Source organism: Lates calcarifer, linkage group LG5 (genome assembly GCF_001640805.2).
Source record: "Lates calcarifer isolate ASB-BC8 linkage group LG5, TLL_Latcal_v3, whole genome shotgun sequence".
NCBI classification, from domain to species: domain Eukaryota; kingdom Metazoa; phylum Chordata; class Actinopteri; family Centropomidae; genus Lates; species Lates calcarifer.
The window spans coordinates 5460725-5486853 of NC_066837.1; the positions used below are offsets into that span (position 1 = coordinate 5460725).

The window sequence follows — 26129 nt, forward strand, 5'->3', positions numbered from 1 at the left end:
ATTTAACAAATGCTGTCAGGTCCCAACACATTACATAAGACTAAAATGAAGCCTTGCATGATGAAAGATTTCATTTCATTTCATAATTGTGTGTCTACCTTTTTGTTTTTGCCCCATGGGAAAATGTAACACACTTTTTTTACACACACAAACACAAACAAAGCATAGGACAAATTGGACAGGCTATGTGGGTATGTGTGATTGAGCATTCTGTTTACATTACAGCCAGAGTTAATCGTAGAGAAAATGGTGTGTGTGTGTGTGTGTGTGTGTGTGTGTGTGTGTGTGTGTGTGTGTGTGTGTGTGTGTGTATGCATGCATGCAACGGACAAGACTGCAGTGTTTATAACCTGTAAGATCTGCTCCACTGCTCACAAGGAAACATGCAATCATTCTCTTATTACCAGTTTTGACTGGATGCATTGAGACACACTCAGCACACGCATAAGCAGGTACAAAACAAACACACACACCGATGAACGCTGGTGGAATCAACCCACAGTAATGAGAGGCATTCATGTGGAGTGACCACAGCTCCACCTAGTGCCACTTTTTCATATTTCATTCATGATTCATTAAAAAAAAGAATAAAACTCTAAAGGACAACCACTATACTTTTCTTTTTCTGTCTCTCAGTCACACATTCAGAGTTTCACCTTATGTTGAGTCCAGTAGACTGCCCCAGGTTTTCCCAGGCTTGAAGCTTCTCAGCCAGCCTCTAAAAATTGAAGAAACATATGGTTACATGTTTGTCTTGACAGTACAGGACGAACATGATGTTGTGATGATAACAAAAAAGGAATATGCAAGCTAGAGCCCAGCCAATATCTGATTTTAAGGTGTTATCGATCTGTAGAGTGAAAACAATCTGATTATATCACACAACATTCCCTATATCTAACATACATGTTTTAAGCAATGCTCAATCAAATTAGGTTATTAAGAAGTTCTGAAAGATATGTAGTGGGGCATGATCGCCATAAATTTAACTAGAAATTAAATAAATATTTTAAAAAAAACAACTACAACAAAAATAGTTCAAACTTGAATTAAGAAAAGTAAGACAAAAAAAGCCACAAAAAAAAAGCTACAGCCTAAAACACAATCTCATACAAAACAGACACAGTCTGCCAAAATTATCCAAAAATTCAGGCCAACCAATACATTGGTCAGGCTCTACAACAAGTGCAATGCACTTTTCATTTCTCCATTTCATATTCATGGCAGTCATCAAAATTCTTTGAACACCTGAATGATCTTTGTGATAAGTGCATAGGTGGAGTAGACATGTAGGAGGAAGAAGAGACGTTTAAGGTTCTTTATTGAGCATGTGAAGACTTCGTCTCTTCTTACTCTTACATGTTTAAAGTAGTGAAAAGCTACAATGAAGTGAAAATCAATGTTACAGAGTGAAATGCACAATACAGTCTCACAGCCACACTCAGCTCACCTCTTTGTCCAGCTCCATATTGACCAGCTCCTCTTTGGTTTTCTCCATCCTCTCCAGCTTCCTCCTCAGCCCCTCCACCTCCTCTTTCAGCAGGCTGCAATTCTCCCTGCTCTCCCTGGACAGAGCCAACAGAACGAAGACAAAAACACATCATTAACTTCAAAGCTTGGATTGAGCGCGTGATGTAGGAAAGGATCCTCTGTCGACTTTCACACTCTGACTCGATTTTAAAACTTGATTTCAGATATAGTGAGATTACAATGACTACATGTATGCACACACAAAAAAACAGATTTTTGTAAATGATCAGGTTAAAGCAGGAAATTGGAGAACATATTAAAATGCTCTGAATTCATCTGATTACTCTAAAACCCCAGATTACACACACTTTCTCTGTAAAAAGGGATCAGATGTGCTAGAGCAACAAAGAGCATAGAAGAAATGAGCGTCAGGTTCTTCACACCTCTATATCAGATGAAAATTACAGCCTCTGCAGTCTGCTATCAGTCACAATGAATGGTGTCAGTGATATTACTGTCCAACATGACATTACTTTTCCTATTCTGGTTCGAAAGTTAGAGCCAAACTTTTTGAGCACAGTGGGATCTTACTTGGTTGTACTCTTTAAAAATAAAAGGAGTGCCTATTCAGCTGAAAGGTGAAACCTTTTGGAAGGCATTCAAAACCTAAAAATGGATTTAACCTGAGAAAGGCATTATCATCTCTGAGGCGCTTCAACTCCTTCTCCAGATCTGGAACCCTGGCCACCTCCGACTTAACAGTCTTCACAATGGCGATGTCTTGCTCCTGGAGGGCAAGACGTCTCTCCAACTCCTGCCAAAATTGTAGAGGGAAATCATCCAAAAGAAATTACAACAGTACAACAGTTTATGAACCTGCCTGTTTATCATGTAAAAAATATGTATATACACCCACAAGTTAAAAATACATTACATAAAAAGTGGGAAAAAAACATTTCAACTAACACTGTGCAGTTTAAAGATACAAAATGAAGTGAAAAAGTAGTTCAAACAAGAAAGCTGTACTGTCCAAAATTCACCTGATTAACTATACATGTGGCACTGAGTGTGTTAATATGCACAAGGCTGTCTTGGTTATGAGTTTTAACTTGGCTTTGATGATATTTGGGATAAGATGTTTACATGCAGCTAAGAGTGAGCTGCATATCCCTAAAAGATCCAGGTAGGTTCCTCATTGTCTGCTTGTAATTTAATTCTCTGCATCCAGCCACTCACTGCCATTTTTGTTCAAACTCAGTTAGTAGCAGGGTTGCTCGGACACTGATGTTTTTACACTACTGCTGGAATTGGCTTCTCCAACTTAATATCAGCAATGAGGAATAAGAGCAACAAGGCATAAAAATTTATCTTACACATTACCAGTGACTACTTTCAATTCAGCATATACAAACACTGACCAGCCACAACATTAAAACCAGTAACACTGAATATTGATCATCTTGTTAGAATACAGTGTTCTGCTGGGAAAATGTGGGTCCTGGCAATCATCTGGAAGTTACTTGACACATACCATGCACCTAAACATTGTTGCAGACCAAGTACACTCCCCATGGCAACAGCACACCCCCAATGTGCACCACCCACACTGAAAAACTGCTCAAAAATGGCTCTAGGACCACAACAAAGAGCCTAAGGCATTGACCTGGCCTCCAAACTCCCCAGATCCCAATCTGGTTGAGCATCTGTGGGATGAGCTGGAACAAGCCAGATCTATGGGGGCCTCACCTCACAACCCACATGGACCCAAAGGATCTGCTGCCAATGTCCTGTTGCCAAACACTCCCAGAGGTCCTGTGTCCAAGCCCCAACAGATCAGAGCTGTTCTGGCGGCACAAGGTGGATACAATATTACACAATATTACGCAGGACCCACAGATGCTCTTGCTGTGGAGGGTATGCTTGGTTTTTCAACAATGTTTGGTGGTTGGTCCAGATGAATGCCAGGACCAAAGATTTCCCAGCAGAATACTGCATCGTAACGAGATGATCAATGTTAATCACCTATCAGTGGTTTCACAGTTATGGCTGTTTATCATGACAAGTTTGTCCTCCATGCACAAACCCTGAGATAACAGCGTGGCTGACAATAATGTCCACTGTGTGTCACTACAACATACCTTGATCTTGATGATGTGCTCTGAGCAGGAGGACTGGGCAGCTTGAAGATTCTGGCAAACCTGAGACACTTCCTGATACTTCCTAATTATAATACCAATCAGATAGAAGTGTGTGGTCAGCATTAGTCTTATGCAGCACAACTCATTGTGCATTAGATGGGCAAGTTGGAGTCTTTTTATGTGTCTGTACCTGCGTTGTAAGTCTAGTTGTTCCTGCAGTTCCTGGTTTTCCAGGGTTTGAGTAGAAATTGTCGAGTCTTTGTTTTGAATTTTCTGCTTGAGCTCTCTGATCTCATCCTTCAAAGAACTGACAGTCTGGGAAGAGATTACAGAAGTGAGCCAACATAAGATAAGAGACATGACCAGAGTAGCAAAATAAGTGTATGTGTGACTCTGTATGTGTATGTGTATGTATGTGTGTGTGTGTGTGTGTGTGTGTGTGTGTGTGTGTGTGTGTGTGTGTGTGTACCTGGTTAGCAGTATTAAGTCTAGAATCTCGCTCCTCCAGTTTCTTGTTGAGGCCCTCCAGGTTTTTACGGAGAGCACGATTTGCCTCCACCTGCTCTGATAGGTTCTTAGCTGCCTCAGTCTCTCTCTCCTCCAACTTTTTTATTCGTCCCAAGAGTTCCTGGTTCCGGTCAATCTCATGCTTTGCATAAAAGTTTGAGAAAGAGATTTTACCAGATGTTTCTGTGACACTTGTTAGTTCATGTGAGATTTTCTGGGTAAAACAGTCACATAAAATTAGACCTAATCCTCATCGTGTACTCATCTGTATTACACAAACACATTAAGATGCATGACCTGTACCTCCAAGTCTCGTGCACTGTCAGAAGCAGCCTTCTCCAGTTCAAATCGAGCTCGTTTGTGACTCATCTCCATCTGCTTTTTCTCCTGGTCCAACTGGAGGTAGCGATTCTTTGAGTAAACCTGCTCTGCTGCTTCCAACAGCTAAAAAGGAAGACAAGTCAGTGAGTGCAGGGGTTGCATGTTAATACTGCCTCTACATGGCTTATTGATGATGCTGTCAGTCGCTGTATACCTCCATGCTGCGTTTGTACTGACTCTGCAGGTTCCCACTCCCTGCTGAGTGATCTGACAGCCGCTGTGGATGTTCAGGGCGACTGATGAAGGAGTTGAAGGACTTCAAGGTTGTTAACACAGTTGTGTCGTCTTCTAAATCCATTTTGTGAGTCACTGGTGTTGCGAAGTACAAATGAAGGGTTCAGAGTGAGAGCAAGAGCCAATGTTTTACTACAAAATCAATGCTTATTTTCAATCGCAAGGCACAACAGTAAGGTTAAAGTTGAGTGATTATGACAGATACATAAATAGATTTATTCATGCTAATGGAGGAAGTGAAAATTACCATGGATAGGGTCATATTCGTCAAATTAACGTTACAGAACGCCAACAGGCTAGCAGTTAACGTTAAATAAGTTACAGCCACAGCTAACCTAGCGGCTAAAACAAAAGCCAATGTATAGTTGCTTAGTTGCGTTAGTTAAGTTATTCTGGCACTTTTTCGCCCATGTCTTTGTGCTTACCTGTTTAAACTGCTCTTTTAATGTTACATGCAAAGCATGAGTTACACTGAAAGAGTAAGCGTTAGTTTTCCGCAGCAACTGTGAAGGTGCTATCAAGCTAATAATATAAAATGAACCACCTATTCTTTGCGTTATTGGCGTCTCGATCGATAGCAAAGTCCTCACCTCCTCGGAGCTGACTTGCTTGTGAAGAAGTGCAGGGTAGTTGCAGATAAGTTATCTTTGCACTGCTAGCTTGTTAGCTTGGCCACCGGTCTGCAAACACACAGAAATCCCTCCACTTCAGCTCGAATGAGAGGCGTGCGGTATCGCGAGACTTCGACGCGAGATCGGTAGAGTGTAAGTTAAAGACTTCTGTTGGGTGAATGGAGAAATTCAACTGTACAGTGTACGTTGTTATGTACTACTAAACACACGTTTATCCGACATGGATGAATAAAAACATTTTAGTGGAAAGTCTGTTTATGAATCCACCTTTGTGCTAAGAACCATTACCAACAATATTATCATACCACCACTGTTAGCTTTACAGGTATTAAAATGATTCAAATATGTAAAATAGAGCACATTGAGAATAAATATATCATGGTATATTACTCTATTTTTGCATATACTTGCATCACAGACTCTATATAAAAGCATTGATATCCAAAATTGTAGTTGAATAGTTTTTCCCACAGAGAGCAGCATTGCTACATACATCAGTCTACACTTTACACAGAAAGTGGTCTGGTGGGGGAAACACAAGAGGAATGCTCAGACATAAAACCCAAGAGCATAACATCTGTTTTGGTATTTTTTCATTATAAACATCTTGGTTGCTGTGGTTGGCTTTTCATTATTAAAATGCACAAGTTACTATCAAAAGTGAACAAGCGCATACTCTATGTGCCCACATACCAGACTGATCTGGCACTAGTGACAGTAATTTTGGCACAAGGGTAAAGCATATGGGCCCAGGTGTGACACTGACAGCACAGTTTCAAAGATGACAAACAATGGATGGTATGGGCTCATTGTTGTTGGCAGTACTGCCATGGGTGACAAGAAATAAAAGCATTTGGACCGCAAAGCTATAGCCAGAAGCAGTAAAATCCATGTTTAATTGACAAACTGCCACAAATAATGCTCCTGTAGCAAACAATGAAACTCATTCTTATGCATCCAGTTTGCCTCTGCATAAATACCTCATTGATTCCCACGAGGAAATTCATCTTCTGCACTTGACAGCCACAGTGTAACGCCTGAGGACCAACTCTAATTCTGTAACAAGTGCTGTGGTCTGAGGCAATGGCCAGACTATTCCTTATACCTGAAATGCATTTGTGTCTTTTGACATGGGAAGAAGCTGGAAGACTCAGAGGAAACATGTAAACACAGAGAGAGAAGAGGCTCAGAAAGGACTAAAGCCTCACCTGTGGGATGAGAGTGCTTAACACTTAGCCACTGTGCCACCCAAATAAGCAGAGAAAACAAAGAGCAGATATGACAGCAAGATTGGTGTATATTTTTCTTGCTTTTGTCCAGAGTACTAATTGTCTTGCTGTCTTAGGCATTAGCTGACATTTTTATTCAGACCAGTTTACAGCAGCAGTATATCTTATTGAATAAGCTGTAATTACTAAATTACCACACCAAGTTCCCAGTGGAGAGCAGCAGTGCAAGAGGTCAGAGCGATAGCCTTTGCTCACCAATATTTATAATTTTAACATCAAATAAAAGCTAGGGGGATCCAAAAGGGGAGTTTGTTTTTTTTTTCAAAGGTTGGATAAGATCCAAGAGGGAGAGGGTGGAGGGGTGTGAATTCGCCTGAAAAGGTCAGACAGAAGACATGTCCTCTTCAGAGTGACATAAGAGGTCCCTTTCTCTCTGTCACTGTCTCTTTCTTTCTCATCCTTTCACCCCCAAGAGTATTCTGCCTGTTTCAGTCCACTGTCCTCACACCCCCTGCCCCTCCCTCCCCTTTCGTCTCCTTTTTCTTGGACCCCCTATCTCCCTCGCTTACTGGCTAATAACACTTTTTTCCTCACTGTCTTTCTTTATCTGTCACAGTGTGACTCAGTCGCTGCCCCCCTCTCTCTCTTTCTCCCTCTCTCTCTCTTTCTCCCTCTCTCTCTCGGGTATTCGGTGGCTCTCCTCGCCGTCTCCACCTGCCTTCGCCTCCCTCCTGAGGTCGGCCTGAATGCAGTGATCTCTGGAAGATGACGTAAATGCACACACACAAAAAAAAAATACACACGCATTCAGATGCACATTCACGTGTACACACAAACACACACACCCACCATAAGAAGTAAATCAGCAGAAGTGCCTGCAGATGTGTCCTTCATTGCCATCTGTTGAGAGAAATATAAAAGCAGTTCACAAAAAGCCATCTTGCATTCAGTGGCTTTTCCACCCACAGCATGTAAACAACATCACAGACATAAATACTCCAGGTTTATGTAAATTGTAAATGGTTAGGCGGCTGTCATCTAAAATCTACATTATATTTTGTTACCTTGTCTTGTTGGCAGGAATACTGAACTTTACATCTTTACTGCAGAATGGTAAGAACTAATAATCGTGACTGCCATAAAAAAAAAGGCTTTTAGCATCAAAAGTCATCTGAGACAGTGTAGTAAACTCGTGGAACACATAATTACTGCACACTTTTAAGCTTTTTACACATGTACACCCTCATTGCTTCAGTGGATTTGAATAGTCTTTTATTTCTGGGTTACACTTGTATTCATGTCTTGCGGTTGTAAACTTGATTTTTGAGTGAAAGGCATCTTGATGATGCAGAAAATACCCCTCTTGGGGGACTGACATGTGAGGACCTGAAATAGAAATGAAGTCAGTCAAATCATGCTTCACTCAGAGTAGACAGAGAGAGGTCACTTCAAGGTCACAATGACACAAGGTATTCCTCAGAAACTATTGTAAATCTATGAGGCAAAGACAGAAGAGGACAATTAGGAGGGGGAAAAGGATATTAAATAGATAAGAGAGAGCAGAAGGTGAGGACAGAGAAATGTGAATTTGTAATCAACATGGGTCCATACAGTGGAAGGCAGGGAAGGACCGGGGAAAAGGAAAAGAGAAATGGGAGATAGAGGGAAGAAAATTGGAGACAAAAGCAGAGAGAGGGACAGAAAACAATGTTAGAGATCAAATGAGGCAAAGGTTAAAGAGAGGAATCAATAGAGTAGTGATTTTATACTCTTCTAATGAAGGAGGACAGAGTCAATAGCTGATTCAGGCTTCCTGTGTTCCTGTGCCCTAGGGAATACTTTCACAATATTAGTTTATGGTGACGTGCGCTCTCATGCACACATACATACACACTGAGATAGCAAAACGGACGACACAATGACACCCGATGATGCCCAAAGAAACCTGCTATCAGAGAAGAAATTAAAAATAAATTGTGCTTATTAATTAATAAAATAAGAAAACTCAGTGGAGCAAGTAAGATGGGGGTGAGATGTGTGGGTCACATGATTCTCTGAATTCTTCCCCCCTGGGGTTTTCCAACACCCACAGCATCTCTGCAGTCTGCAGGGCAACCCTCCAGAGAGCAGAAATATTGTCAGCACAGAACATGTCTCTAAACTATGAGCTTCATCTTCTGCTTTAACCCTAAATGTACTCTAAACGTACATGACTGATACATCATACACTGTCATTTTTAGAAAAATATGTATTGTATTCACTATGACTGTGAGTGTAGTCTATATTCTTTCCTGTCCCTGACAGAGGTGACGTTAGGGGCTACCAGACCACACAGACTTCCTTTTTAAGTGCCAAAGCCACTTTCCACTGAAGGCTCACGTCTACATTTTGACCCTGTGTTTTTAACAATAACTGCTTTCAGTTTGGCAGTTACACAAGTTTTCCATCTTACTTTTAAGCTTTTCAACTGGTTTTGAGCTTTAAACAGTTGAAATAGCCTGCCTGAGGATCTGGGAGTGGCTGAAAATGTTATCTTGAAACCAACTGATAACTTAAAGCTTATCCTTTTAGCCTGGCTTTGGCTGAAAATGTTTATGGCTGTTAATTGAACTTCATTTTGCACGGTCATTATTTATTTATTTCATTGCTTTAATTAAATTCCAGTTTTATTTTACAGTCATTTTGCCTACAAGTTATATTCAGTGTGAAGCTTAAGTTGGATTTGAGGGTCTCTGTAGAAACCTGGTTAGATGGGGACCTGGTGCAAATTTATTTTTGCCAATTTTGGTCAGTAGGTAATAGCACAATTTGAGCTGTGGGCACACATGTTAATATTAGGATGATGGTGATGATGTTAAGTTAGCAGAAGTACTTTAAAATCAGCTCTGGCTTGATTTGGGAAACAGTTAAGGAAATGATAAATATGAAGTTGTGATGAAACTGTTGGTAGTTTATAACACTGTATGAATTTAAAAGATAGTTCTGGTTTTATGGCTGTGTTGGGGGTCACTCCCACATATATTGTCCTGCTGTTGTAAGTTCACCAAATGTTTATTAACCCACTGCTGCGGTAGGAAAATATTTAGCCTTTTTCAAGTTTTTTTTTTAAAAAGTTGGTTAAGATTCATTTACATCTCCAGCAGGAAACAGTTAGCTGAACACTTAGAAAAATATAGCCTGGAAAAATGCCAGAGGAAGCCTTTCAGGGATGGTGGATAGTGGCAGGCCAGAAAACACGATGACACTTATCAAATCTTGATGTCATTCGTTTCATATTAAACTGTACCCAGATTTCCACCATAAGGACGTATGTCGCAGTTTGCCAGTGGTACGCAAGCATTACATTTTTCTTTACGTCTCACTTAACCCTCGAGTTACCTGGCCATGTTGATAGTTTTCATTTCTGTCTCTGAGATGTCAGAGAGATGTGCAGAGGTTGCGAAGAAAATATATGCGTTTTGTTTTTCATTTCATTTTTTTTTTTAAATCTGGGTGAGCCAATTCTCTAATAAGAGAAAATAATAATATCAGTGATATTCATTAATTGCATTTTTTGTTCTTGTAGTATTAGCCGTTAGTGCTTTTCTTGTCAGCCCCGGCCAGCCCCCTTGACTGACGTAGGAAGTTAAAGGTCGATCTAGCCACAACAACAGTATGACAGATTGATACCTGATAGAGGAACATTAGGGGGACTCAAAAACCGCAGCGTGTTGTTGTAGTTTAGTTAATTATTGTGTAAAAGGAACAATGGCAACCACAACTTTTGGTGTATGAAAAACAGCGTAGGATTTTATACTAACGGACTACAGAAAGAAATAAGCAACCACCGGATGAAGAAGCATTACCAGGTGAAACAGCAGCTAGCATTAGCATGTTGGTACCTGTCAAACCGGTCAGCCTCGGCTGTCATCGTGATGATAGCTAACATTTAATATTGTCAGCCAGTTGCTACCAGTGTGAGATTTTACAGAGATAAGTAACACCCCAATAAACGTACAGACCAATTGTGGACATCAATCGGCTTTCTGGGTACAAAACATTTGTCGTCATGGTCACTCACATGTTGTTGCGGTTGCCATCTGATTAACTAGCATGCTAACGTGGGAACTCACGCTAACTCCCTCAAAGCATTTGATTAAGACGTCTGTAATAGCCCTTAGCGTTACTTGAAGCCACAAAGACCTTAGAAACGGTTGCCAAGATTCAGTTTAATTTCAGAGATGTAGTTGTGCCATGTTTCACGACTGCCTGGTGGAGGCTAGGCTATCGTTCCGTCTTAGGTGGGCCAAGTTATTTGAGTTCTGATTCACCCAAACCAGCAGTTGCTCCTTCTTTTAATTACTAACGGCAGGTTTGTGTGAACACCTAGCCAGCTATAAAAAATAGGGATTTAAGTTGTCTTAGGAAACCAACCAGTAATTGCCAATATAGTGTTTTCACATGGAATTAAATGGTTATTGCAGATCAACTAAGAAGCAGTTGTCTTCTAGATTGTAGGTCGACAGCAGACATACAGTATGTGATCCTGTAATGTCTGCATCTGCCATTCAGATGTTCACTGTTATGCTCATGAGACAAGAACAAAGTGTGTTTTTGAGTTGCATGGCAATACTGCATTCCTCATTGAGGTGTAAGTGTCAATGAGCCTCTGGTTAAATGAAACACAACACACTGTTTGACTGTGTAGTCTTGGTTTCAGGATGGCAGGAGTGTTCGACATAGACTTGGAGACTGAGGACATCAGCGATACAGAGGTCTGTGTCCCATAATCATTGATAAGACTACAGTTGATCATATAAGTAACTGAATGAATCTAGGATGAGATGAGACCATTAATTTTGCTCATTAATCTTTATTAGTGATTTCTTGGGTTTGTAACACAAGATCTAATTTGAATGTCTTTAGCTCTTTTCATGATAATGATGATAATGGTGATGATAATGCAAAGAATACAGCCATCCACAAAATTAAAACTGAGGAGGAATTTAACCTGAATGTTCTTAAAAACACATTTACCTTTAATACTATTGTTTAACCCCCTTGGCTTGTTGTTCCTCATCTGTAGGATGATGTCTGTGACTTCACTGTGACAGAACCAGAGAAGTAAGTTGAATTTATTATTAAATCTTAAAAAATATATGCTTAGTGCTTCCATATACAAATATTTCTGTGTCATTCTCATGCTTCATCCCAGCATTCAGACAGAGGAGGTGGAGCTGACCAGTGAGAGTGTCAACAGAGACAGTGAGAGAGTTGGACCTGACTGCTTTGAGCTTCTTACTGTGCTGGGAAAAGGAGCCTATGGCAAGGTGCGTGAGTACGCATGTATATATCAGGTGACACCAAAGGCGACTTTCTCTTTCTATCCACTGACTTTTTTCCTTGTGTTTTTTCATTAATGACTACATAAAAAAGTTATCCCAGCACACAGTAACATTGCAAATCTGCTTTAGCAGGTTTAAATGTTAAATGTCAGTTGAATGGAAGGAAGAGAATTTTTCAGCAAAGTGTTACTGCTGATTTTTGATTTCTAGGCACTATTGATACTTCACTGAGCAGGAGTGTCCTCGGAAATACACTTACTACTAGAGTTTACTACTACCAATGTTTCTGCAAACATTATGCTATTATTATAGTAACTGTTTGTCTGATAATAAAACTCAGAAATACAATTAATTTACATATATGAAACAGAAAAGCAGCAAATCCTCACTTTTGACAAGCTGGAAAAGCAAAAGGATGGCATTTTTGCTTGATAAACCACTCAGTAAAGATTAATTGGTTATTGGTTATACTGACTATTATTACTTTTTACAACATAGCGCTGTCTTTCTTTTGTATGGTTTTATTTTAAAACAAAAGGTTTTCTTTAAGGTTTTCCAGGTTAGGAAGGTTCAAGGTGCCCAGATGGGGAAGATATTTGCCATGAAGGTCCTGAAAAAGGTACTTTGACACAGCTTACAGCTTACTCACAAATCATACAAGTCATAGGGTATACATAAAATGAAGCTCTTCCTCCATTCATCTTTCTCATGCTGTTTCCATTTACCCTCTACACGTTCCATTGTCTGCCTCTCATTTACTCCTTTCTACATATTTGTCCTTTCTCCCTTGCCACATCCCTTTTATCCTCTTCTCCTTCAAGGCTAAGATAGTGTGTAATGCTAAAGATACAGCCCATACACGAGCAGAGCGGGAGATCCTGGAGACAGTGAGACACCCATTCATTGTGGATCTGCTCTACGCCTTCCAGACAGGGGGAAAACTCTACCTCATACTTGAGTGTTTAAGTGGTAAGACAGAGGCACTGAGGGATGGACTGGTGGATGGGAAGGATAAAAACATAGGATGAGAGACAGATGCCATAGACCAACTTGAGTGAATGTGTATGCACATGGTCAGATTCCTTAATTTAAAACTTTTTGAATGGATAGCTGGAAAAACGTGGAGGGAAAGAAAATAAGGATGAATAAAGATATGAAGGAATAGATGGTAGGAAAAATCTCTGTAGGCACTAATCAAACTGTACTTTTGTTTCACCAGGAGGGGAGCTGTTCATGCAGCTGGAGAAAGAAGGCATCTTCATGGAGGACACTGCTTGGTAAAGATGCCAAGTTCCTGACTCATTGTTTGCACATGAGATGCAGTTTTGTACAGCTTAAGCGTGAATGATATTGGATTGTTTCAATGAACTGTTTCAATGGACTTAATCTCTCTCTCTCTCTCTGTGTGTGTGTGTGTGTGTGTGTGTAGTTTCTATTTAGGAGAGATCACATTGGCTCTAGGTCACCTCCATTCTAATGGGATTATTTACAGAGATCTCAAACCTGAAAACATCATGCTTAATCACCAAGGTAACCCACCATGTGTTTATATAAGAATATACAGTGCATTCAGAAAGTATTCAGACCCCTTCACTTTTTTCACATTTTATGTTGCAGCCTTATGCAAAAAAAAAAAAAAAAAATTCCCTCATCAGTCTACACTCAATAGCCCATAATAAGAAAGCAAAAACAGAATTTTAAAAATTTTTGCGACTGTATTAAAAAGAGACATTGACAAAAGTATTCAGACCCTTGCTATGACACTTGACATTTAGCTCAGGTTCCTCCCATTTCTCCTCTGTCTCATTGAAATCTGCAGCTTTAAAATTGTGTTGTCAAGAACTTTTAGGAGCTGGAATTTTGATCACATGACTATAAATGACCTTAAATGCCCTATCAAATGTGTGCACTGTGTAGTTTTGTCATTTCCTGTCCTGCCTTGTGTTGTAGTTGAAACATAATTTTATAATAGTGTCATTTTCTCATAGTTCTAATATACATTCAGCCTGACACATAAACAATGGATGTTATATTTTTTTTCTCTCTTTAAAGGACACATCAAGCTCACTGACTTTGGCCTCTGTAAGGAATCAATTCATGATGGAACGGTCACACACACCTTCTGTGGCACCATAGAATACATGTAGGTAATACTGCGTTGACTCACATAGACACAGTGTCACACTCACAGTGTCTCTCTTGCTTTTTAACACCTTCATGACCACATGTAAAACTGTGAGTTGCAATTTTACTCTGTGTCCTCTTCCAGGGCTCCAGAGATCCTGACCAGGTCAGGTCACAACAGAGCAGTGGACTGGTGGAGCCTGGGGGCCCTGATGTACGATATGATGACTGGATCAGTAAGTAAGAAAGAACAATTATTAATTATGTGTGAACTATGTCAGGAAATGGAGATGAGCTGTTTTTCAGTGTTTATACCATAAAACGTATATATTTTGGAGAAGAACTTCCAGATCTCCCATCTGTATTCATGTCCAATCCATTTCTAAAGGGAAGTGTCCTGCAGGAGGCAGTCTCACTAGGGCCCAGGTCGCCCCAGATTTCTCTTATTATGAAGAAGCAGCTGCTGGAGCCTGAGGGCTTTGGGCACTGGATAGAAGCTCAACTCAGCAGCTTGCATCAGTGATCTCCATTCTTTTGTCTGTGCCTAAAGCTTGGGGAAACAGAAAATCATTGAGTTAAGGGTCTCATATGGTAGAAAGTGAGATTTCCATGTATTTTTCAATTATAAAGCAGGAGTAAGTGCTAATAAATACAGTGAAAATATCAAAATTCTCAATCCAGAAATGTACACGGCCCATTTTCAGAAACTGTACAGAAACTCTAAGTGAGCCGTCAAATCTTTGTAGGGTTGTGATATCACAACTATACAGTCACCACCATCAGCCTTGCCCCAGCACGGCCTACTCACACCCACTGCCTAAACTTTTTTTTGTTGTTGTTTTAACTTTATTAACACAAGACCAAGTGGCATTTATGTTGCTGGCTAGCTACAAAAATGCTGAGGAAATGTTGCACAATTGTTGTATATACCATTACACAGTCTTTTAAGATAGAAGATTGTAATAATAGAGACCAGTGGCTAAAGTTTCTGATAATATAATACCAGAGCATTGTAGTCTGAATTTGACCATCTGTTTGGCTCATTTCAGCGCTGACTGCTCAGTGGTGGCTATTTCCATTTGCATTTACTGGTGCATTTTACTCAGCTACAGTAGGCTACAATTTATTACCTGTCACTTAGAAAATAGTTAGCCAGTCAGAAGAGAAGCTCAGAGATGGACACAAAATGTCCCATTCTTGCAACTCAAAACCACAGATATATCTTTTTATGGATATAAAAATGTAAAATAATACACAGAAAATGTTTAAAATATGGGACCTTTAAAGAAAAGCTTTTATTGACCAACCATTACTGAGAACAGCCTTAGCAATGTTGTGCCTTGCCCTCCTGAATCTTCTTGAATTCACAAAATTGTTTTTCTGAACATCTTTGGAGAACTCACATACCTTCTTACAGCCTTATTTTGTGATTATGCAGACTAGACCATGTTTTAGAAGGTATGCAGTGTGGCCTAGGCATAAGAGAGGAAAAATAAAAAAGTTCAGAAACACTCCTTTGACTATCTGAGCAATCTGTGGCTAAGGTAACTCAAGCAACAAAAGATTTAAATCAGTGAGTGCATTTCCACAAGTGAACCAACCAACTCCATATCCAATCTAGAAAACTAGGACAACTGCTCTCATCTGTGATGCACGTGTTTAGTTCTTGTATGACTGTGGAGTAGCTCAGTTAGGAAAACATGTAATACAACAGCAGCATCATGTGTCGTGGGTACATTTTGCTGTTGCCAAAGCCTAATATTGCTTTAAAATGTTGAGTAATCCATTACCACAATAACACTGCTTATTAGTGATCCTGCTCATCACTAATGTGATGGATATATATTTCTATTTATATAGATGACAGTCTAGTAGTTTTGATCTCCTTCTGTGATTTTTCCACCAGCCTCCATTCACAGCTGAAAACAGGAAGAAGACAATTGATAAGATTTTGAAGTGTAAACTTAATTTGCCCCCATACCTGACCATTGATGCAAGGGACCTCATCAAGAAGGTCTGTAACACACACAAAAACACTGACATGTGATGTACATGTGTGGATTTAGACTTAATTCGTTTTCAATTCAGATTTAATTTGTTGTTATGTTGTCTCAGTTATGGTTCCACACAGTTGGCAGGAAAAACATTTTGTACATTGTGTGATCACGTCCTGGTGATCCACAATTTTGATCCAGAAGTCACAAAATTGAGCAAAATCAAACTGGTCACATTCTTGAATTAATCAAATATTCATGTATCATTTATCGTGTCTGTGAGGCTTCTGCCCTCAAATGAACTTTTATATGTTGGTTAAAATTCTGTTTCATAACCACCATAATTGTTTCTTTTTTTGCAAAGCTAAAATGTGTTTGTTCCCATACAGCCATCATCTGTGACCACAAAACAAAATAAAACCATTATGAAAGATGAAAGAATAATGAGAATATGTATGCTTTGCCAGTTGTGGTATGTCAGCTTGCAAAAGGTCACCACAGCTGGTCTTACTAGAAGTTGAACTATAAGAAACCTCTTTTATATTCATTGTAAAGAAGAAAAAGAAATTAACTCTAGATGGAATCCCGCTATATGGAATCTGTGTGAAACTTTAGGTCAAACTACATCTACAAAACCATTTCACCATAAGGTCCATGGTGTCACATAATCTGATGTGACTGAAAGCTCAGGAGGAGCTAATAATAGACCTTGTGTTCAGATGGTTTTGGCAAGTACTTTTTTCAAGGTCAAAAATGAAATCTACATTTACCATTGGGAAAAACTGTAAAACCAAAACTGCATACTTCTGCAGAGCCTCATTCAAACGAGTGATTATTTAAAATTTTATTTCAAAACCCTAACACATAATAAGTATTTGTATGGTGATGTACACAATTATATCTTTTTTTCAGCTGCTGAAGAAGAATCCAGCCCAAAGACTTGGCTCTAGTAAAGCAGACTATGCTGATATCCAGGTAATTAACTGAGGTAACTTTCAAGTCCTTATTGGCAAGTCTTACAGCTCAGCAGCCATCTTGGCAAAGCCCTTGGGCAGTTATTTTGAGCTAACAAGATCAGGCTTCTCTCTAAATGAATGAGGAGAGAGCCATAACCCACTTTCATCGGTCACTGGGATGTAAAAGCTGCTTTTCACCATTCAGATCTGATAAAAGCCGCTTTAAAAGTTTAGTGACTTTGATCCAATATAAATTTTAAAACATCTTTCTCCCACAGGTTATTCTTTGCATGTGCATGTTGATGCATTATTCTTTGGTGCTACAACACAATTCACTTGATATCTTTCAGTTTGCCAGACAATTGGCTTTTTGGGGGGAGCCAACAGTTGTAGTAACCATTACTGACCATCTTAGTTTTCTACCTTGTTTTAACATGGTTTCCCTAGAGTTACACAAGCAAAAGATAAATAAAATCCATGTGCATAGGCTTCCAAAAAACACAGATGTGGTCATTCAAAACCCAGGTGGGGTACTATTTATCATCAAGTAGAATGGCAGTGTAAAAAAATTCACAGACATAATAACAGCTATGCAAGCAAATCAAACAGGTAGCAGGCAGGCCAAGCAGTAATACATTTGCCACAAATACATTGTCCCTATATTATTGGATATGGAGAAGGTGTTAACACACAAGGCGTTAAGTGTCATCTAAAGGATTTACAATTTACAGTATTGAGAGGACAGTGACATGTATGGTCTGCTTTTAGGTGAGGAAAAGTTGATTGACGATTGAAATGCTGCCCAAATGTAGGCAAAACCAGAGCATGTACAGTAAGAGACATGGGCTACATCCCAGTTCCCTTATTTCATTGTTTCTCACTTGACTTCATTTCAGTCCCTCATCTTGAAGCAGTGAGTGAGGATACATACAGACACACTCATTTATTGGAAATCTGTGAAATCTGAGATTGGACACTGCAGACTTATCTGATAATTAATAATAACATCAAAGTGTAACAAAGTACAACAGTGAAGAACATTTAAACACTGTGATTTGACTGTGTGAGAACAATATAAATACAGAATTCATACTTCTAATAAATGTGCAGATCTTTGTCAAAAAGTCTAAATGTCGACATGTAAAAAGAACAACCTTTTTATTCCTCTGCAGAAACATCCTTTCTTCAAGCATGTTAACTGGGATGACCTGCTGAACAAGAGAGTGGAGCCGCCATACAAGCCACAACTGGTAAGTCAGTTGTTTGTGTCCATTATGTTATGAAATACCTTGTTGAGGTAATATTACTAGCGCAGTGCCCATAGCACAGGTTGCTGTACTGTCTTTTTCTTCTCCTCAAAATGTAGAAAAGAGATGTTTGTAGTTTCCTCAAGAACCACTCATTCAAGAAACATGACAGTCAACACTGCACTTCCTTGAGTCCTCAGCAATACTACTGCAAAGTTAGAAGTTGATCGGATGAGTGGTTGTTGAGAAAATTGACAGACAGACAGAAAGAGATTCCTCTTATTCTGGGCCAACAGACTTAATTCAGCAATCTCTGATATTAGTTTTTCAACTACCACCCTCTATACATCTCTTTCATGTTCCCAAACCTCTTATTGTCTTTGTGTTACAATCCTACACTCCTTCATATCAACTTAAATTTTTGGCTTTCCTTACCTGTCTCTCTGTAGCAGTCAGATGAGGATGTGAGCCAGTTTGACACCAGGTTTACCAGACAGACACCAGTGGACAGTCCAGATGACACCTCACTCAGCCACAGTGCAGAGCTTGCCTTCGCTGTGAGATACTCTTCCTTATCTATCTTTTCTAAAGTTGACATTTAGGCCCTAGATGTCACAGATTACTGGAAATGAAACTTTACTTTTATCTAAGGTACTGAGTCTCTTTCACTGCACCTTCCTTTTTTTTAATCCTTTTTTTTTAAATGAGAAAATGTTTGTTACTTATCCATAACTGACTGATAGAAACGAATGACCATATCCCATCAGGGTTTCACCTACGTTGCTCCATCGGTTCTAGAGAGTCTAAAAGAAGGCTTCTCATTTGAACCCCGAACACGACCTGTACGTCGACACAACAGCAGCCCACGCACACCCATCAGGTAATACACATATTTAACAAACTTGTGTTTAGATTGACATTCTATGAGTAATACATGGATCTTGATGTAAAAAAACAAACCAAAAAAAGGAATATACGTGTGTGTGTGAGGATGAAAATATTTCTGAATTCATTTATATTCAATGAATCCAGCCTGTCAGCTTTAAAAGTAAACTTTTTTCCCTAACAAAACAATAATTATAATTGTTTGTTTCTGTATGATCTCTCCGTAAAGAGTTCAATTCCCCAAATCTTTGTTTTCCTAGGGGCCAAAACTTTAATTCAGAAAAATCTTAGAAATGTATCTACTGTCGTTTTCTATATTACCCCAAAGATTGGTTATTGGGCAGTCATATTGTATGTGAAAATACAATTTAATATTCAATCTATATGAAGTGTTTTTTAAGAAGATGAAAAGAAAGAAGATTAGTTTAATTTATCATTTTCATGCAATGTATTTCTTGTTTTTCTTATTTCTTTCAGTCCTCTGAAATTTTCTCCTGCTGGACCCTTCAAGTCCAGCATCGACGGAGAGCCAGACCTTTTCTCTCCCACCTCTCCACCGGCAGCTTCAGTTCATGTGCCACTGGAAAATGGGGCTGCCAGTCAGCCGATCAGGACCCCTGCAAGGAACAAGAAGCAGAAGGGACATCGGAGATGAGGAGGAAATATTCAGAGCACCAGCCTGTGCTGCAAGACTTTGGTCAGATTTATATTTTCTATAGGCACAGAGCTGAAGTGTTTTGGTTTTTTTTTTGGTATCGTTCTTTTTTGAAGTGATTAACTTAGGTCCCTTAAAAGCTGAAAGCTATCAGTTTGCTTTTTTCCTTCTTTTCTTCATATTCATTTTAGTACATTAATACAGGCACAGGGCCTACTACTTGGGGCTTCCTGGATCTTCATGGAATTTTAATGCTTTTACTTTGACAAACAAGAACCATTGAAGAACCATTTCATCATTGTTTTGTCATTGTTCTCAAATGGTCACTGTCCACATTGTGGACAGCTTTAATTTACAGCTTCAATATACTGTATCTGCACTGGTAGCTCTGTCACACTATGGCATTAATATTTGGAAGACTTGTGTAAAATATACATAAAAAATATTCAATTCAAATAACACTAGAAAGAGGGCAACAGACCGACTGATTTTCTTCACAAACTTCCCTAAATGCATTATGAAAATCAAGGTCAGTTAAGTGATGGATTGACTACATGCTATGATTACAGCAAAAGGAAGCTGTGATGTAAAGTTTTCTGGGTTTAAGTAGTTCATCTGCTTTTAATTGGTTCATCAGAGTTTGTGCAAGAGTTTGTCGGCTATCACAGCGTACATTTTAATTAGAAAACTGATGAATGATCATTTGATTGAAGTTCTGATTCTTTTCCATGAAGGTCGAGACCTGCTGACCTTCAGCTGTCAGGTTGTCAAGTTTTCAACTTTAGGCTGCATAACCTTAAAGAAGTAAGATTAGGTTGTGTGTTGAGGTGGGACTATTGTATAGATGTCTTCTGAATGAATGCTACATCACACACACAATAAGGTATTCATGAGTGTGATATTTGATCTGTAGTGAACACTTCTCTCTGACCATATGACTTTCTTCAGTGTTTTTCATTTCATGCGTCTTCATGTCTACTGCCAAAGTTTTTCACACATGCTATCCTCATATTGTACAAATGGACCAATCACGCAATAGAGTGCACTTAACAAGGGAAATGTTATATGTTACCATATTTCACATAAATATACATTCATATATCGAAATAATGTATAAATGTTCAAAGCAGGCTGTTAAAAGTGGTGCTCTCAGACAACAAATTGTATTGTACAAAAAGAGTATTTTGGGTTACTGAACAAACCTATTTTTACACATCAAACCTAGGCCAAATAGTATTTATAAAAAAAATCCTAGATATTTTAAAGTGTTCGATTGCCACTGCCTGACACTGTTGTGCTGGGTTAGATCACTGGAGACATGCTCAGTCAAACACTAATTCAGCACTGTGAAGGATCACAGAAAGGTTTTGACATCTTTTGACATAATCATTTTTTCAGAGATACAGTGATCATAGGTGGAGATGAGCTCCTGGCCTAATATCACTATGTGCTGTATTCGTTATAATTATAAACACAGAAGAGAAGCTTGCATGAATCTTAACTCGCAAAAAACACAGGTAACTCCTCAAGGTAGCTCAGGTAAAATGAGTGCAAATATGAAATATTAATCAAGGGAATAACAAATTGTAACATACATGCTGAATGGTAAAGTAATCTGAACTACATAGCTTTAAATCATTGCCTCCAAAGCAGTGATATCAAAGATTATGGAGACAGGCAAGTTTTGTATTGAGTAAAGATGGGGCAAAATGGGAACATTTCTATGATGGAAACATGCCACAAATTTACATGAATAAAATGGCTAAGAGTGTAATATACTTACATTTGTTGGTGAAATCATCCATTTGTTTCCAAGCTTAAACATACTGCCTGTCCATCATGATCTTTACTGGAGAATAAAGAATGTATTTTACCAGGCGTCAACGATCCTTTGAATTGTATAAAGACCCGAAGTTCAATGTCTGTATTATAATGTATAATAATAATACATGATGAAATAAATAATCATTTGAATAAATGCAGATAGAATATGTAATAATTCATGAAATAGTTCATTGTGTTAACATTGTCATAGTGAGTGTTTCAGTACACTGACTTTAGCATTCAGCTAAAAAGCACCGCTGTGTCTCAAGTACAGCTCCACAGAGCCACGAGCATGGTTGTAGATTCAACTAGAATAACTCACTGGAATGAAAAAAAGTCTGGAAGAGGAACATTTGGAAACTTTTGGAAATAGAAACAGAAATTGTTGTTTTTGTGAAAAGAAGCAAAATTAAATGACATTTCATAATAATAAGCAGTATTTTTAGAATGTATTGGATTATTCTAATTTCATGGTTATATATTATGTTTGTAGTTGTTCATATGATAATTGCACCTTTATTTATTTAATATTGGAAGTCTTTGGGTCTCCAAATTAGCAAGATGCCTTCTTTTTTTTGTTGTTGTTGAAAGGATGAATATTGTTTTCCTGTTCTTGTTTGCAGGTCTCTCTAGTTCACAGTAACAGGTCTTACATAGAAGGTTCTTAACTTGTCCTCATATCACACTTGATACCTCACCCCCCCTCCCATTCAACCCCCATCATCTGTAACCATTGTTACACTCTCTCATTCTTTCAGTTTTGTAGTTTTACTAATGTGTAATCTAAGAATTATGGATTTCAGCTTCATTTTGTGATCATTGCTGATTTTGTCTGTTTTGTTGTGTGTTCTTTCTACTAACTGATGATTGTAAAAAAAAAAAAAAAAAAAGATTGCTGAATTGCTGTGTTAGGAAATGTATTTATTCAAGTCCTGGAATTTTCTGGTTTGAAATAAAAGTTAAGATCACGTCAAGTCAATTTTATTCAGACAATGCTACATGAACAAAGCTTATCTTAATCCACATAATCAAAGAACCACCATGTTAGGTAAAGACTTTGTAGTAATGACAAGCTCATTCACCCCATACACACACATAAGCAATGATGTGGGTGATAAGATTAAGATTGGGTAAATCAGTGATCTTGGCACTGTAGACTACAATATCCTTGCAGCATCAGTGTAGAGTCATTTACACAACTTCATTGCTTTTATTATATGAACTGAGCTGAGGTCCAAACTCATAGTCATGTGTGCAGATATACACAGGGATGCATTTTGGTCATTTTGCTTACAAGGGGAATGCAGTCCATACTGCATACTCACCAGCCATTTCATTATCTATACCTGTTGAGCTGATCATTATGGCCAATTACATGGCAGCAACTCAGTGCATTTAGGCATATAAACATGGTCAAGACAAACTTCTGAAGTTCAAACCGAGCATCAGTACTGGGAAGAAAGGTAATTTAATGTGGCATGTTGGTGCCAGATGGACTGGTCTGAGTATTTCGGACACTGCTGATCCTCCTCCTTTCCATTGTTCATTTTGGTGGAAAACGCCAATTCTGCTCATTTTACATCCTTTGGCAGGCAGAGTACTTATATTCATTTAATTGTAAATTGACATTGAATTAATTATTGTGTTTATTTGTTTTTCACTCAGATATAAACCATAACCACAGCAAGCCTCCTATTCATCTCAATATGTGTGCAGTGTGGGAATAAAAGCTTAAACTGGAACAACAGTGGTTTCCTTTCATTCTTACCAATGCACCCATAGTGATGTTAAAATTCCTGTGATCCACTCCACTGTTATCCTACACCCACCACCACAAGTAGATTCTCAACCTGTGGAAAATACTTTGCGGCTTCATTTCAATGACAACAGTTGTAATGTCTGTAAAATGGCAATTTCAATAAGGGTGGGAACACCAGCAATATGCTGAAACATCTCTATATGCAACAAGGGCTTTAATTTCAGGAATGTATGTATCTTGAGACTATACCCAAGAGTACCACTGTCTGTTACTGAGGGTAAATATTCTATGTGTAATTAACATTAGTGCCACACAGACAGGTTTAGCAGAATTTTTGTGAAAACAAATGCTGTATCAGTATTCAGTACTCTAGGACACTCAGAGATATGAAACACATTGATGCTGAACACCTGTGTAGGCCTATTTTTTCCACACAGAAAATTGATCAGGGATTGTTTAGAGAATCGATAAAGAATGGGAGCAATAAGCAGAAGTGATTATTGCACTGGTGTCAATAAAATCTTATCAATTCCCATCCCTAACTATAATGTGCCTAACCTATGAGAAGCAAGAGCATGCTGCAACTTCCCCTGATTGCCAGCACACCCTACTCAAGGGAAGTTTTCTAAACTAAATATATCTTACTAATGCAAAGCAAGAGCGTGATACAGTTCCTCTTGAATGCTCATATGTAGCTCATGCGTCAGATGTGGCAGGATGCAGTTTCTAAGATGTCGGACAGTTGAGTTGGTGTCAGTTTAATCAGTTTGTGTATGTGTATGTGCATTAAAGGGTCATGTCTAGAAACGCAGAGTAATGACATAATGGCTTTTGTGTCGTATTTCTCAGATGAAGAGTGCACATTCATTCTGACAGTTTATGAGGAATTTAAAGAGGGCTCTCACAGCAACACCATGGCTGCCAACAAAGCCAGGGAGGCTCACTGACCGAATGAATTCCTAAATAAAGCCTTACTCTCATATGATCTCTATAATCTTAATTTGTGATATGACTTAAATATAAGGACACTTAAAATATATTGTTTTGTGTTGGTCAAAAACACAGTTATAAATATACTTGCGCTTGGACTTATGGGGCTTTATTGCACTTCTTAATAACTGTTGGTGTGGTGGTTGGACATCTTTTTTTTCCAGACAGCTTTTTCATGTCGCATGACCTTCAGATATGAAAGGCAGAGTGGTTTTGGTAAGACCTGTTCATGCCTACATGGGTAGCCTAGATATATTTGTATTCCATGTGAAGAAATGTATGTCATTTGGATAAACTTTTCATAAAATATTTCATTTGCATTTAAACTTTATTATTAAAATGATTGGCCCTTACGTATTTTCACATCATCAAATACTCTCATGTTAAACAGCAAATCCATTCTCACAATATTTCAGCTGCAGCCCCCAGTGGAAAGTGCACTTGGAAACAAGTCAGGATGAAATATGAAATATTATACAATAGTAGTGATCATAATACTGAGGACAGATACTTATAGAAAAAAAAAGGCTGAACTTAGAAAAACAGAAGGCCACATTTTCACAAGCAGAGCAGTTGACCATAACAAAGAAAAACCTGTAATGGAGGGAATAGAGGGGGCAGTCACCTCTGACCCTGGAGGCAGCTCAGGGTCCACACTTTTTGTAATATATCAATTGTTTGAAATCATTTTATGCAGTTTCCATTCATCTCCTAATGTGTGGTTCAGAGGGATAATATTGCTTTGCTGCAGCTACCAGCTTGCCATGTTCTTTTGCCATACAGGCTGAACTGGGCTGGGTTTTTGTATAAACACTTGAGCTTGACAGCAAGAAATAAATGCTACAAATTATAATAACAGAAATTGGAAATTGAAAAACTGGAACGTAAAAAAAATCCTGTAATCAATATGTCATTTTTAAGGGAGAATGCAAGAAATAATTACTGAAGTAATAAAGAATAATTGCTTTTTTTCTTTTTTCTATTATAAGACTGACTGAGTCTCTAAACACCCACACCATGTGGAGTGAATCCCTCACAGTCCTTAGGCCAATACCAATTGGGTCTCCCAAATGTGACAAGATTGTGTACAGAGGGTGTGGGTACCATAACCTGCTCAGAGCAGTTTAGAGGTGCAGTATTAATTGATATGGCAGCAGACCTCAGGTAAACCTACCCACCTCTGGTAGTACGGGTTAATCTGGAAGCAAAAACCCAATGTCTCTAAGTTACTCCTTAAGTTACTGTGATAAGCCAGTAACCTTGTTTTGTAGTACAGGACTCTGGGACTGACAAAACAAAATACAATAAAAAAAACAACAACAACAAACAAAACAAATAATTTATTGCAGGTTTGTTAACAAAAGCATTGAGGCTGAAACACAACTGTAAAGTAAATATGTTGGAATAAGTTATTATAAAATATTTTTGTTTGTTGCCTTAAATGGGAAATGATATGTTATGGAATATTTGGTGACGTTTCTCCCGTGACAAAGAAATTACCAATGTGTGTACAGCAAATATGGTAAATCACGTTGGGTGCACCTTCAGGAACAACGGTTTTGACCTTCACTTGCTGATAGCTGCCCATTTAGTTCATTTCCCAGCAGCCAAAGTTTGCAGGTGCTACTTTAGGTCCACGACTCACGTCATCACCTCAGAACAAAAAATCATCCAAAAACACTGCATGCAAACTTCAAGTTTTCATTGTTGTTGGTGCTTGCTATTAATTACAGCTCTGTTCACAAATAAAGTACAAACTGAATTTAAATCTCAGGACTT

At 38.6% G+C, this 26129-nt stretch overlaps 2 protein-coding genes across 14 annotated transcripts in view; one reads left to right on the top strand and one right to left on the bottom strand.

Moving 5' to 3' along the window:
* mad1l1 (mitotic arrest deficient 1 like 1) overlaps positions 1-26129 on the bottom strand; it is an 87282-nt gene that overhangs the window by 47006 nt on the left and 14147 nt on the right. For 3 of the 13 annotated variants that reach the window (XM_051070498.1, XM_051070502.1, XM_051070506.1), the window contains exons 7-9: positions 2154-2284; positions 1451-1565; positions 657-718 (exon numbers count right to left, since the gene is read on the bottom strand). The exons of 1 other annotated variant lie outside the window; for it this stretch is intronic. In XM_051070498.1, coding sequence (XP_050926455.1) covers positions 657-718; positions 1451-1565; positions 2154-2284 — 308 coding nt within the window. Of the gene's footprint in view, positions 1-656; positions 719-1450; positions 1566-2153; positions 2285-3608; positions 3691-3798; positions 3924-4077; positions 4258-4418; positions 4560-4650; positions 4806-5155; positions 5456-26129 lie in introns of those variants that run through there. 9 more of the 13 variants (XM_018702598.2, XM_018702599.2, XM_018702600.2 and 6 more) reach the window with 9 other exon arrangements.
* LOC108901179 (ribosomal protein S6 kinase beta-2) lies at positions 10213-22570 on the top strand. The gene is made up of 16 exons (XM_018702601.2): positions 10213-10440; positions 11292-11346; positions 11658-11695; positions 11787-11901; positions 12467-12535; positions 12738-12885; positions 13136-13193; positions 13346-13446; positions 13969-14059; positions 14186-14276; positions 15947-16054; positions 16947-17009; positions 18163-18240; positions 18687-18794; positions 19005-19117; positions 19600-22570. Exons 2-16 carry the CDS (start codon positions 11293-11295, stop codon positions 19775-19777), a joined length of 1413 nt encoding a protein of 470 aa, XP_018558117.1. The 5' UTR covers positions 10213-10440; position 11292; the 3' UTR covers positions 19778-22570.

What these genes read in the sequence shown, in the direction of transcription:
- LOC108901179 (XM_018702601.2), top strand. Translation starts at nt 11,293, where the DNA reads ATGGCAGGAGTGTTCGACATAGACTTGGAGACTGAGGACATCAGCGAT. An exon ending in CCATGAAGGTCCTGAAAAAG is followed by an intron (nt 12,536 to 12,737) that starts GTACTTTGACAC and finishes TTCTCCTTCAAG; the next exon opens with GCTAAGATAGTGTGTAATGC. An exon ending in CAGACTATGCTGATATCCAG is followed by an intron (nt 17,010 to 18,162) that starts GTAATTAACTGA and finishes ATTCCTCTGCAG; the next exon opens with AAACATCCTTTCTTCAAGCA.